This window comes from Mustela nivalis, assembly GCF_964662115.1.
Source record: "Mustela nivalis genome assembly, chromosome: 6".
Lineage (NCBI taxonomy): Eukaryota > Metazoa > Chordata > Mammalia > Carnivora > Mustelidae > Mustela > Mustela nivalis.
In genome coordinates this window covers 65,915,249-65,928,521 of record NC_139025.1, presented here as the reverse complement: position 1 = coordinate 65,928,521, position 13,273 = coordinate 65,915,249, and the positions used below count along the sequence as shown (strand labels likewise).

The following is a 13,273-nucleotide window of genomic DNA, read 5'->3' as shown; positions in this document are numbered from 1 at the left end:
GAGCCCGATGCGGGACTGGATCCCCGGAGCCTGAGCTCAGGACCTGAGCCGAAGGCAGCAGCTTAACCCACTGAGCCACCCAGGCGCCCCTAAAACTAGACCATTTTGCCTAACAGATGAGATTGGGAAATCTGCCAGAATTTAGAGCAATGCTCCAAAACTGCCTGCTTCCCTGAAAAAGGGGACAACGGGGAGACTTCTGCGGCACTTGGAAACAGAAATGAGCTAACATTTTAACCCCTACTTTGTTTCTGGAGCTTCGTTTACTTAAGTCTAGTGATCTTTAAACCCCTAGAGCATTCTCAACATTTAAGAGATCTGAAAACGACCAATTTAGTACTTAGTTACTAACACCACGCTCCTCCCTAGAATTTCGATTTAAAGCAGCTACCATTTGAGAAGCTGTAGCTTGATTAGATAGGACAAAAACCCCTATTATTTCACAGCTGAAAAGTAAACACTACGAGGTGTTCCGGCATTAACTCCCTGGGTCTCCCCAGTTTTTTTTTTTTAATTTGTATTTATTTAAAAAATTTCTTTTCAGTATTCCAGAACTCATTGTTTATACACTACACCCAGTGCTCCATGGAATACGTGCCCTCCATAATACCCACCCCCAGGCTCATCCAACCTCCCACTCACCGCCCCTCCAAAACCCTCAGATTGTTTTTCAGAGCCCACAGTCTCTCCTGGCTCGTATCCCCCTCCAATTTCCCCCAACTACCTTCTCCTCTCCATCTCCCCATGTCCTCTGTGTTATTTCTGCAAATGACAATACAAACGAAGGGCTGATATCGGGTCTCCCCAGTTTTGAGGAAAGCTCAAAGAGGCGGTATCCAGGCCCCAAGTGCCTCCCTCGGCCCGCCCCTCCGGGCTTTGCTTCCGGGGCAGTCAGGGCGGCCACGTAATCCTCGGGTTGCGCTCGCCAACCGTGCAGTGGATGGTGGGAGTCAAGATGGCGGCGGCGGCTGCAGCAGCTAGTATTCGAGAGAGACAAACCGGTACGATTTATTCCCTTCTTCCCGCGGTTTTACGCCTGCGGTGGAGACATCCTCTTCCTCTGCTTGTTCCCCTCCCTCGGTCGCGGTGCATGCAGCTCGAGACGGCTCTCCAGAAGCTCAGTCCGATTCCTAGAGCAATGAGAGCCCCTCCCCTTTTGAGTTTTTAGGAAAGATGTCAGTAGCTTGAGTACTCTGCCCCTCATATGTGGTTCAGGAGAAGGGACTTCAGGGTGGGGCGTTTGCTACGGTCCTGCTCTTGTCCCTTTTCTACTGGGCCTCAGAAAGGCATCACAAGAAGATCGAGCAGCTGACATTTTACCCCTTGTTGCCACCTATCAAGTTTCTGGGTTTGTTTCTGTGCATGGTTCAGTTCTCTGCTAGTTTTAATGTTGAGGGAGTTTCATTTTGGGCACTTCCTCCACAATTACAAAATTTAGGCATTCTTTCAGAGCAGTTTACGTTCTGCTGTTTCTCTCCTTTGGACCAGTCTTTTGGGGGTACCTGAAGAAAATTGCCTAGTGATAAAGATTTCCTTTAGCTTGCCGGAATGGAGTTGAATAATGGCAAAAAGCAAATGGATTGGTAGCTTTGTCATTTTAACCGTTTGACAGATTAGTATTTTAGAACTGTTCGTTTCATTATCGATAGAGCAGTTATATAACTTCCATTTGTACAGAGAAATCTAGGTTTGTTTTTTTATTAAGGTACATATTTCTTCCCTTGAGCTTCAAATTTTTTTCCATCTTACTTTGTTTTTCCTTATTTTCTGTAAATTTCTGGGAAATACATGATTTATACCTGTTAGCTACAGACTAATGGTTTATGCCTGTTAGCTAATTGTCCTGAAAGTTGGCAAGCTGTTAATTCTGAGGAGCAAATAGGAACAAACCATCAAGAATATGCATATTTGGAAATTGTATCCCTTGTAATCATGTTCTTCTGCATGTTAATCTGAAAGGAAAAATAAATGGTTACAATTAATATGGCTTACAGAGGGGATTTTGGTTGTGCTTGATTCCTTCCTTTAGAATTCAAAGAAAAAAATCGATAGATTTTTAATCTAGTAATGACACCAAGTGCATATGGAATTGTGTTCTGCTTTTCCCATTAGATAAGTTAGTATAAGCTATCAGATGAAGTTAGGCACAATTGAAATAAGTAAGATTTGAGGAATACCTGCCATACATTTTATCTGTAAGCAAATTGAAGCCCCACTTGTCTTTCCAGTATGGTTCTGGCAGCTTAATAAAGCTCAATTAATTAGGTCATACTACATATTAAAATAAAACAACATATCAAGGAAGACTTTAACCAATACAAAGGAGCTTTTCAAAAAATGAAATTTGTATGGTTGTAATTTTTATATGCAGAAACTTTGTAGAATATTAAGATCCAACAGTGTAATTTTGATTTCTGTGGAAATAAACTTCATTATAGTGAGATTTCATCTTGTAGCCAGATAGGTTATGCCACATTAATCATTTATCAAATTACTACTCTAGTTGAGTTCTGTCCTATTTTCAGAGGAGGGTAAAACCTTATATATGTGCTATAGTAGCAGAAGTAAACGTTTCCCTCTTAACTACTGAGAAAGTTTTGGGAAGTAAATCAAAATCAATTCTCAAATATTCTATGTACAGAACACTATGATACAGAGGAATTTGCTAAATCAAAATCAATTCTCAAATATTCTATGTACAGAACACTATGATACAGAGGAATTTGCAATCTATTTGGGTGGATAATAGTTGATATTGAGCTTTCAGTATGGCTCGGCACTGTTTTAAGTGATTTTTACATGTATTATTGTCTCCATTTTGTAGATGAGGAAACCAAGGCATAGGGAGGCTAACTAGCCTGCCAGTTTTTTCTGTGCCTGCTTGAAGAATATTTATCCTTTAAAGGTCACCTCAAAAGTCATCTCGTTTGTGAGTTTCCAGGAACACTCCCCTCTTTATTCTTACCTTCAGTACAACAGGGAGAATCTTGTGTTACCATAGGGTTTCATGTGTGCCTCTCCATTGAGGGTTTTTGCTCAACATCCCTATTTCTCAACACTGGGGAGCCAGAGATCAACTGTGCTTTCTTTCTTGCAGTGATCTCATGTAGCCTCTTGGCTTTAGGTACTGTGTATATGCTAATGATCTCTAAATTTATATCTCTGCCCTAGACCTTTCCTCTGAACTCTGTCTACCGTATCAATTAATGGCAACTCCGTCCTTGTTGCTTATGTCAGAATGTCAATTCCATCCTTGTAGTTAGTTGCTCAGGTCAAAAGCCTTTAAGGTTTCTTGACTTCTGTTTTTCATATCCCATATCAGATCTGTAAGTAAATCTTATCAGCTATACTCTGAAAATATATCCCCAATCTAATTATTGTCATTGTTATCCCACAGGTCCAAAACACCATGAATTTCTGTAGCAACATCTTATTTAGTCTTTTTGTTTTTATATTCTTGTTCCTCTTCATTTTTCTTCATACAGTACCAGAATGATCTTGTTACATATTTGCTCAGAACTCTCCAACAGCTTCCTGTTTCAATCACAGTAAAAGCCAAAATAATCTTACAGTAGGCTACAGGGCCCTATATGATATGTTACCCACTTAACGTTCTGACCTCACTCTCTAGTACTCTCCTCTTTCCTTGAACCCACCAGAATGCTCTCACTATAGAGCCTTTTTATTTGCTACCTCTTTCTGGAATATTCTTTAAGAGATAACTGGGTGTCTCACTCCTTCACCTCCCTTAGACCTTTATTCAAATGTTACCTTCTCAGGAGGTCTTTCATGGCTACTCTATTTAAAATTACACTGCAACTCTTTTCCCTCTTTCCTTTGTTTTTTCTCTGTAGCACTTGTCATGATCTCACATGCTACATGTTTTACTTTGTTGTCTTTCCCCAAACTAAAATGAAAGCTTCTTGAGTATAGGTCCTTTTTTTTTTTCAGTCTTTTGTGTTTATTGCCAACATCTGGAGCAGTATCCAGCAAATGGTAAACAATCACTAAACATTTGTTGAATGGTTAGTAGAGTTGAATATATAGCGAATGAGTGAAGAAAACATTCCAGGTGACTGTGAAATTACATTAACAAAGCCTATAAATGAATAGTATATTTAGGGTCAATAAAGAAAACTGGTGGGGTGCCTGGGTGGCTCAGTGGGTTAGGGCCTCTGCCTTCGGCTCAGGTCATGATCCCAGAGTCCTGGGATCAAGCCCCGAATCGGGCTCTCTGCTCTGCAGGGAGCCTGCTTCCTTCTCTCTCTCTGCCTGCCTCTCTGCCTAGTTGTGATTTCTCTCTGTCAAATAAATAAAATATTTTAAAAAAAAGAAAAGAAAACTGGTTTGCTATTTCAGTTAAAAGCAATTATTTACACCTTTGGGGAGTTAATGCTAATGAAAGTAAAATTATATTCTTACACATTCTTTAAACAGACCTTGTATTTTATTAACAAATCCACTGTGTCAAAATCTGTTAACAAGTTAACCAAAGGTCCAAGTTGAGGAAACTTAACCTAGATGGGCCTGAGAAAGCAAAAGTGGGAATATCTGCTGAAACCCCTTTTTCAGTAAGGTGAGGCCTACCTCTAAAGACCTCTATACACCTGGGACTCAGCCTGTGGTTTTTCTTAGTTGTTTTGTGTCAAGAATGTGAGTAGCCATTCCCACAAACGAGATTTTCTCTCTGTTAGGCCATCGGTGTCAGGGTGGTGTTGTCTATATTACCTGGAAGTGGGAGGAAGAACTCCTTAAAGCTCAATGGGAGAGTTAATTCTGCAGCACCCTATATGCCTTCTATGTTATTTCTATTTTGAATACCAAAGTTTTTTGTGTGTGTGTTTGTGTGTTTTTATATAATATCCTAACATCTGTAAGCTTTTGAAGCAGCTGTAAATTACTGGCAAAGTGTATTAATGGCTAGGCATTAACTACTAACATTTTACCAAAAAGTCGTGTCTGTATGCACACTGATACTACTATACCTACCCAAAGAAATATAAGCATTTAATAGAGGTTTTTCTAGTGAATGAATCAGTCTACTATAAATTGACAACACTGGTGACTTGAATATTATATGATAAATTCTGTATTCTATATATAGTATACAGTATGTAGTTTTACATATTATATAGGTAGAAGTTTGACTTGTAGATTATTTTGTACTACTTAATAAAGCCTAATACAAATAGTTTTAAAAATAAGCCAGGCAGATTCACAGACCTGTACCCCTGGGGCTAATAATACATTATATGTTTATTAAAAAATTAAAAATTAAAAAAAAATAAGCCAGGTAGATTTCAGAGCTGACAGTCTAAAAAATTAAATTACCCAATTAATACCCTTCCTCAATATTGGCATTCTCAACCTCACTTAGAAGTATTTTGAGATTTTTATTTTCCTTAGAAAATGTTTCTGACAAGATGAAACCAGAGAAGGTGACAAACCATAAGAGACTCTTAATCTCAGGAAACAAACTGAGGGTTGGTGGAGTGGCAGGGGGGTGGGTGGGATGGGGTGCCTGGGTGATGGACATTGGGGAGGGTATGTGCTATGGTGAGCACTGTGACTTGTACAAGACTGATGAATCACAGACCTGTACCCCTGAAACAAATAGTACATTATATGTAATAAGTAAACAAATAAATGTATGTTTCTGAGTCTGTTATGCATAAAAATGAGCAATAAAGACCTCAAAATATAATAAAATATAGAGTATAATTGCTTTGATTTTAGAAGTTGTGTATTTTCTTAGCAGGAGTTACCTGCCATATCTGTGGGAAAGTCTCACTTTTTTCATGGAGCATATATTAAACAGTACAGCTTTTCAGAAGATACTGAGGTAAATTGGTCGTAAAATATACTGCAAGATAACTACAACATAGACCTGCTGTATGATGGTTTTGTATATGAACCACTTAAGTATACATAATTTTTATTTTTCAAGTGATTCTGATCTATGCTATCAGCCCAACAGTAAAGAGACAATAGCTCCAGTTATCTATTGAGACCACTGCTATTTGCAGTTGACAAAATTTCTTTTTGCATCTTTATAAAGTAGTGTGGGAAAATATCTGTTTGTGTCTTCTGCACATTTTTTACCTGGATTACTTATTTTTTGGTTGTTGAGTTGTATAAGTTCTTCCTGTATTTTAGAGGCTAACCCTTTATCATTGGCAACAACATGGATGGAGCTAGACAGTATAATGCTAAGTGAAATAAGTAAGTCAGAGAAAGATAAATGCCATATTATTTCACTCATATGTAGAATTTAAAAAACAAAATGAGCAAAGGAAAAAGAAGAGAGACAAACCAGGAAGCTGACTCTTAACTATAGAGAACAAACTAATGGTTATCAGAGCGGAGGTGGGGGTGGGTAGATGAAAGAGGTGATGAGGATTAAAGAGTACCCTTACCATGATGAGCACTGACTAATGTGCAGAGTTGTGTATTATTGTATACCTGCAACTAATATAACACTGTATGTTAACTATACTGGAATTAAAATAAAATTTTTTAACACTTAAAAGTTATGTGGCATTGTCATGAGGAATGAAAAAGGCTTCTTCCTGAACATTTTTCACATTTTCACCTGGCGACAGAAAAATCTCTTAAACACTTGCCAATTAGCTGTTAGATGAGATGGTCTTACAAAGTCTGATCCTGCTTTTGTATGTCCAGTCATTTGATTAATCAGTTTTATTAGAATGATTTGCACATTTTTGTTCTGAGGTGGTGAGTAATAAATGCGGGGGGCATGGAATGAAATCCTGAAAAATAATGATGATTGTTTTCATTTCCAGTGGCTTTGAAGCGTATGTTGAATTTCAATGTGCCTCATGTTAAAAATAGCACTGGAGAACCAGTATGGAAGGTAAGAGACTATTTTAATGGGGACTCTTTCCTTTTTTCTTGGCTCTTATTTGTAGTGATTGGAGGGAATTTCTTGTTAATGCTGAAGAGTAGCACATTTTAGTTGTAATGCATGAATAGTTTCTTTTTTCTTCTTTTTTTGAGAGAGAGTTTACGCTTGCTAGTAAGTGGTGAGGGGTGGCGTGAGGCTGAGGGAGGGGGAGAGAGAGAATCTTAAGCAGTCTCCACGGTCATTGAGGAGCCCAATATAAAGGCTCTATCTTACAGCCCTGAGATCATGACCTGAATTGGATGCACAACTGAGCTGAGCCACCCAGGAGCCTCTTAATGTGAATCTTTTTAATAAACACGTTATGGAGGGAGACAAGGATAGTAATAGTCACCTAGGGAATCCAGCTGATATCTTGGCCTCTCACTAGTAGGTTGATGTTTTGTTCCTTAGTTTTCCAAGTCCCAAATTTGGAGCTTACAGGCTGGTTCAAGGTTAGTCAGACTCAGGGGAACTTGTCCATTTTAATGAGAGAGTGATCTGTAAACTAGAATGCCAGTTTATTAGTTTATGATCTATAAAACTGTCAGTGAAACTGCTAACTGGACTAAAAAGCAATCTATAAAATTTCTCCTTTGAGAAATGCTGGAGAACCTTTAAAAATTCCTGTACTTTGAGCTTCTTCATTTTAAAGTTGGTACTTTCATTCTTCAGAGAGATTAGAAAACAGCTGATTATGTTTAAACTTATTAGTTTATAGTCACTTTATACTTCTTTTTTGTTAATAATTGAGAATAAGTCAACCTGATATTATGGATGCTTCAAAAACTCTGATGAGTCCTTTTAAAAAAAAGTCCTTTGGGTTAACTCTGAAGGTGGTTAAAGTCATCTATTTTGAATTCATAGGTTAAGCTTCAGAGTACCCCTAATTTTTGCCTTCTTCAAGTTTATTTGCAGGCATCCTCTTATTGCCCCTTGCATAAGCAATGCTCATTTATTGTCTCTAAAGTCTGTATTAAGCTTTTGATTTAAATAGCCTGAGAAATTCTTGGGTACAGATTTATCAAATTCTCTCCCTTCCCACTACTTTCACATCACATGATTAATAATACAAATATGCTGTGGTTTAAAGAGGGAAGTCTTTTGAAAGATGAAACATCCAACCTCTTACAACTGGAGCAGAAGCATTTTAGGGAGAAGCAGACTCCCCTCTGAGCGGGGAACCTGATGCAGGACTCAATCCCAGGACCTGGAGATCCCATAATCTGAGCAAAGGCACTTAAGCATTTGAGCCACCTAGGTGCCCCTAAAGATTTTATTTTTAAGAAATCTTTACACCCAGTGTGAGGCTCAAACTCATGACCCCGAGATTAAGAGTAGCAAGTGCCTCCAACTGAGCCCGCCTGATAGCCCAAGTTTTAGCTTTTCTAAAGAAAATGCTGGCATATAGCAAAAGCATTTTTTTATGATAGCAAGTTTCATCTCCCATTAGCAATTTCTTACTCCATAGAGAATATTGAGGTAGTTATAAAAAAAAAAAACCACGAATTGAAGCTTCTCTTTTATTTGCTTTAACTCTAAAACTAATTTTGTTAGAAGACTCTTACTACCCCTCAAAGATGTCAGTTTTAATATTTTAGGATGTGAAAAAATGTATGTGACAAAGTAAGGCTAGCAAGTACTCTTATAGGACCTAATTATTTAAATGAGAATCTTATAACCCGAGATGCTTAAATTACCAAATTTTCTTTACACTTGTTACACATTAGTTTTGAGAGGGATTAATTTTTACTTCTTTCTTTTTAGAAAGGATATATGCGAGGGCGCCTGGGTGGCTCAGTGGGTTAGGCCTCTGCCTTCGGCTCCGGTCATGGTCCCAGGGTCCTGGGATCGAGCCCCGCACGTCAGGCTCTCTGCTCAGCGGGGAGCCTGCTTCCTCCTCTCTCTCTGCCTGCCTCTCTGCCTACTTGTGATCTCTGTCAAATAAATAAATAAAACATTAAAAAAAAAAAAAAAAGGATATTTGCGAACTCGGTGGGGAAGTGTATTTGAGTTTGCTGTATGTTCAAAGTCCTTTATTATTAGCTTACGAATATTTTATGAACATTTTATAGTTTCTGGTATGCTTTTTTATTCTAGAAAAAATATTTCAGGAAATAAATTTATGTAACATTATTTTAGCATAAGTGGTAATGCTTTAAAAAGTAGGTTATGACATGAATGGACATTTTGGTAAAAGATGGAAAATATTAAATTGAGATCAAGCAAAAGAACTCTGCATGCATGATTTATTAAAATAAAATATACTTCAACATTGTCTTAATATGAGTTCTTCTTGACTGTTCACTGATAATGATGCTTTAAAAATGCTTTTTTTTTTTAACTAGGTGCTCATTTATGACAGATTCGGCCAAGACATCATCTCTCCATTGCTGTCTGTGAAAGAGCTGAGAGACATGGGAATCACTCTGCATTTGTGAGTTCTAACATACTTCTAATAGTGACATTTGTTTTCAGATACATTGTTAAAGGATATATTTGGCCACCTTGAAGTCAAATTATTAAGGGACATTTATAGACAAAATAATACTAGCTATTGTACTTGTATAAAACAACATTTTTTTCTCATCTCCTTTTATCTGTTTTCTTCTGAAGTTAAAAATAATTCTCAATCTGAGGCTTTATAATTTCAGAATTGAAATTTTCTCTCTTGTGTCTTTTTGTACAGACTGGTTTACCCTCTTAAATGAAGAAAAAGAACTGGTTGTGTTAAGGTCTCTTCCATCTCTGAAAATTTTTTTATTCCTCAATTTAAATATACTTTTTATAAAGAATATCTAAATTAGTTTATCATTAATAAGAAAAATATAAGTATCTATGAAATAATGACTGTTAATCACCATAGGAACTATCTGTGCTGTCTTCTTAACTACTGACTGTATTTGATTATATTATTTCTGGTATGTTTCATAAAACAAATTACATTAAGCAATTAAGTCTATACAGCTGTAGACTTGGCTGAATGGAACATTTAGAGAAGGGCTGCATTCATGCATATGTACTAATACTTTTATATACTAAAGGAGTCCAATTTTAGGATATTCTAACTATTTGCATTTTGTTCTATTTATGATGTTATAACCAATTCTTATTCTATTATGAGATATTGGAGTGAAATGTGCTCTTTTAGTGGGCATGTGGTTTTAGATTTCTAGTGAGTAACATATCAGAATGTGGTTAACATTCTTCAATTTTATGTTGCGCATTTGTTTTAAATTAATAGAATATTATATTGCATCAATTTTAAAATACATTTTTCACTTTTTATATTTCTGAAATTAGGATCTATCTTCTAATTAATGCTATATCATGGTTAAATTGGCAGCATTTTTCTGTCACTTTTAACAGAAATTTTTTTTTTTTTTAAAGATTTTATTTATTTATTTGACAGAGAGAGATCACAAGCAGGCAGAGAGGCAGGCAGAGAGAGAGGAAGGGAAGCAGGCCCCCTGCTGAGCAGAGAGCCCCATGCGGGACTTGATCCCAGGACCCCGAGATCATGACCTGAGCCGAAGGCAGTGGCTCAACCCACTGAGCCACCCAGGCGCCCCTAACAGAAATTATTTTAATAATATGTTTTAAAATTGATAGCATCTTAGGTTTGATGAAACATGGAATATGGATTTTCCTTTCATTTTTATTTCAGAGTTAAAATAAAAATTTGTTGTTGGTAATGTGTTCATCCTTCTTACCTAAATATTTGGCTTGATGTCATCCTTGGAAATGGTGGTTTATTAACAAGCATTGGTTACTGTTATTGCCTTACTGATTAATTCCTTTATTTTACTAACAAAAAGATTAAAGTTTATAGACTTTAAGTGATTGTTTCATGATTATACAGCTAGTTAGTAGCAGTGTTCAGATTGCTTGACCATGAATTCTGTACTGTTTGTTACTGAACCATTACTGAACCATTATGGTTCAGTAACAGTGACTAACAGAGGTGAGCCTTAGTGCTTCCTTAAGGGGTGACAAGCTAGACTGCCAGTTTGAGAGTAATAGATTCTTTCTGCCTACCTGTTGCTTCTCATGCTCAGAACATGAGATCACAGAGCTACCCTCGTGAATTTCTGTGCAAGGTGCATCTGACTATTCTTCCCTATCTGCTGAAGAATACTTTGTCAGTTACTTTATACACTGCTTGCTGGTTTAGGCTGATTTGTAGGAAATAATAAGTTTCCAGAAGATGAAATGGTGGTTGTACCCCTTTAGGCAATTGGACAGCCAGCATAAGAAGATAACATACAATGGCTGCCATAACAGTGTAATCTTTCTGGTGTCATTAGCAGCAGCCAAACAAATGGAAGGAAGTCATTAAATGCAGACACAATGGCAGCCTCTTTCACTCTCTTTCTTATAGAGAGGTGACTACAATATCGTGTATAGAAGCATGTGTAGGAAGATTGTATGTAGATTATTCACAGAAGGATGACTAGAATATTGTATAGGTAGCATGTTGTCATATTTCTGATATAAGTATAGCAGAATCTTACAGTGAAGAATAAAGACATTTTGTGATTTGATACTGGGATATTTGAATCAAGGTACTCCCTGAATTGTAGGAGAAAACTATCAAGTGGTATAATCTATGAGATGCCTAGATGATCTCTTGTGCATTCTCTTATGATGCAATAAATATTAAAAAAATAGATTGCCTAAAATTTTTAAGGGAGCATCCATACATCTTTTACTTAAAAAAATATATTTGATTTTATTTATGGGTAAAATTTTTCATTATTTTTAAAGGCTCTTTCAGGTTTCTATTAGTCTTCTTGCAGAACTGCACTTTCTTCCCACTCACCCTCCCCCAACCAAAAACTGGAAATAAAATTGATAATGAATGTGCTTTAGTTTTTCTTCAGGAAGAATATTGGTATTTCTGTACCAGGTGATTGTAGTAGAGGAGATGAAGACTGACATTAGGATCTTATTAATAAATAATACTAGCACTGATACAAGGAGAAAGCTTAATTTCACCAAGCACTTTTAGTATACTGGTCTCCTTGTCCCTGAACTGGTTTATTCCTAGTTTGAGAAATACTGTTTTAAAAACTATATTTTTAGATAAGTGACTAAGAAAAAAGTGAATTTTACATTCTTTATGTCTTTCAGGCTTTTGCACTCTGATCGAGATCCTATACCAGATGTTCCTGCAGTGTACTTTGTAATGCCAACTGAAGAAAATATTGACAGAATGTGCCAGGTAATATGAGTTCTTAATTTCCTGACCCTGTATTGTGGAAACAGGTTTTTTCCAAAAGATTTCTTAGATATCAGAATGCTTGGATGGCTCACTTGGTTAAGCATCTGCCTTTGGGTCAGGTTTCTGGGATCGAGTCCTTCACTGGGCTCCTTGCTCAGCAGGGAGCCTGCGTCTCCCTCTGCCTTCCACTCCTCCTGCTTGTGCGCTCTCTCTCACAAATAAATAAATAAAATCTTTTTTTTTTTTAATTTCTTAGATTTCTAGTGTGAAAAATTAAAAATTGTCTTACTTAATTACCCACTTTGATTTTTGAGATTATCTTTGAATTTTAAAGAGACTGAAAAATTTTAAATTTTTTGGCTGAGAAAGCATATTGATTAAGACTTACCCTGGTTTTAAAAACCAGAAAATCTTACTATATGTATCTTATTTTTTTTTAAGATTTTATTTATTTATTTGACAGACAGAGATCACAAGTAGACAGAGAGGCAGGCAGAGAGAGAGAGAGGAGGAAGCAGGCTCCCCGCCGAGCAGAGAGCCCAGTGTGGGACTCGATCCCAGGACCCTGAGATCATGACCTGAGCCGAAGGCAGAGGCTTAAGCCACTGAGCCACCCAGGCACCCTGTATCTTTTTTTAAAAGATTTTATTTATTTATTTGAGCGAGAGAGCACCAACAGCAGAGAGAGTCAAAGGGAGGAAGAGAAGCAGATTCCCCACGGGGCAGGGAGCCTCACAAAGGGCTCGATTCCAGGACCCTAAAATCATGACCTAAGCTGAAGGCAGGCACATACCTGACTGAGCCACCCAGGTACCCCAGAAAATTTAACTATATTAACTTAAAAATAGGGTTTTATTTTTCTAAGATAATAGGAAGTCTGGGATTAGGAGGTCCAAGCTGGTATAGTAGTTCTATGAAGTAGTCAAAGACTCCAGGTCCTTCAGTCTTTATGATCTGTTTTCTTTGGTTTCTCCTTTTCAATGTCTTGGTTGTTGCTTCCTGGGTGTTATGTGGCAGCTGAGGGTGAAATCACATCTATGTTCAGAGCAAGAAGGGTGAAATAAATTATGCCAGTCCTAACTGTTCCTTTTAATCATGAAAGCTAAGATTTCCCAGAAATTCCCAGAAAACACTCATTTATTTATGTT

General features: G+C 37.2%; 1 protein-coding gene across 3 annotated transcripts in view; it reads left to right on the top strand.

The window, feature by feature from the left end:
* The first annotated feature begins 863 nt into the window (after window positions 1–863).
* The window catches only part of SCFD1 (sec1 family domain containing 1), a 107,612-nt gene continuing 95,202 nt past the window's right edge, over window positions 864–13,273 (top strand). For 2 of the 3 annotated variants that reach the window (XM_082737946.1, XM_082737945.1), the window contains exons 1-4: window positions 864–1,001; window positions 6,804–6,874; window positions 9,250–9,338; window positions 12,035–12,125. In XM_082737946.1, the coding sequence (XP_082594072.1) occupies window positions 941–1,001; window positions 6,804–6,874; window positions 9,250–9,338; window positions 12,035–12,125 (312 nt within the window). In that variant the 5' untranslated portion in view covers window positions 864–940. The remainder of the gene's footprint in view (window positions 1,002–6,803; window positions 6,875–9,249; window positions 9,339–12,034; window positions 12,126–13,273) is intronic. The other variant, XM_082737947.1, reaches the window with a different exon arrangement.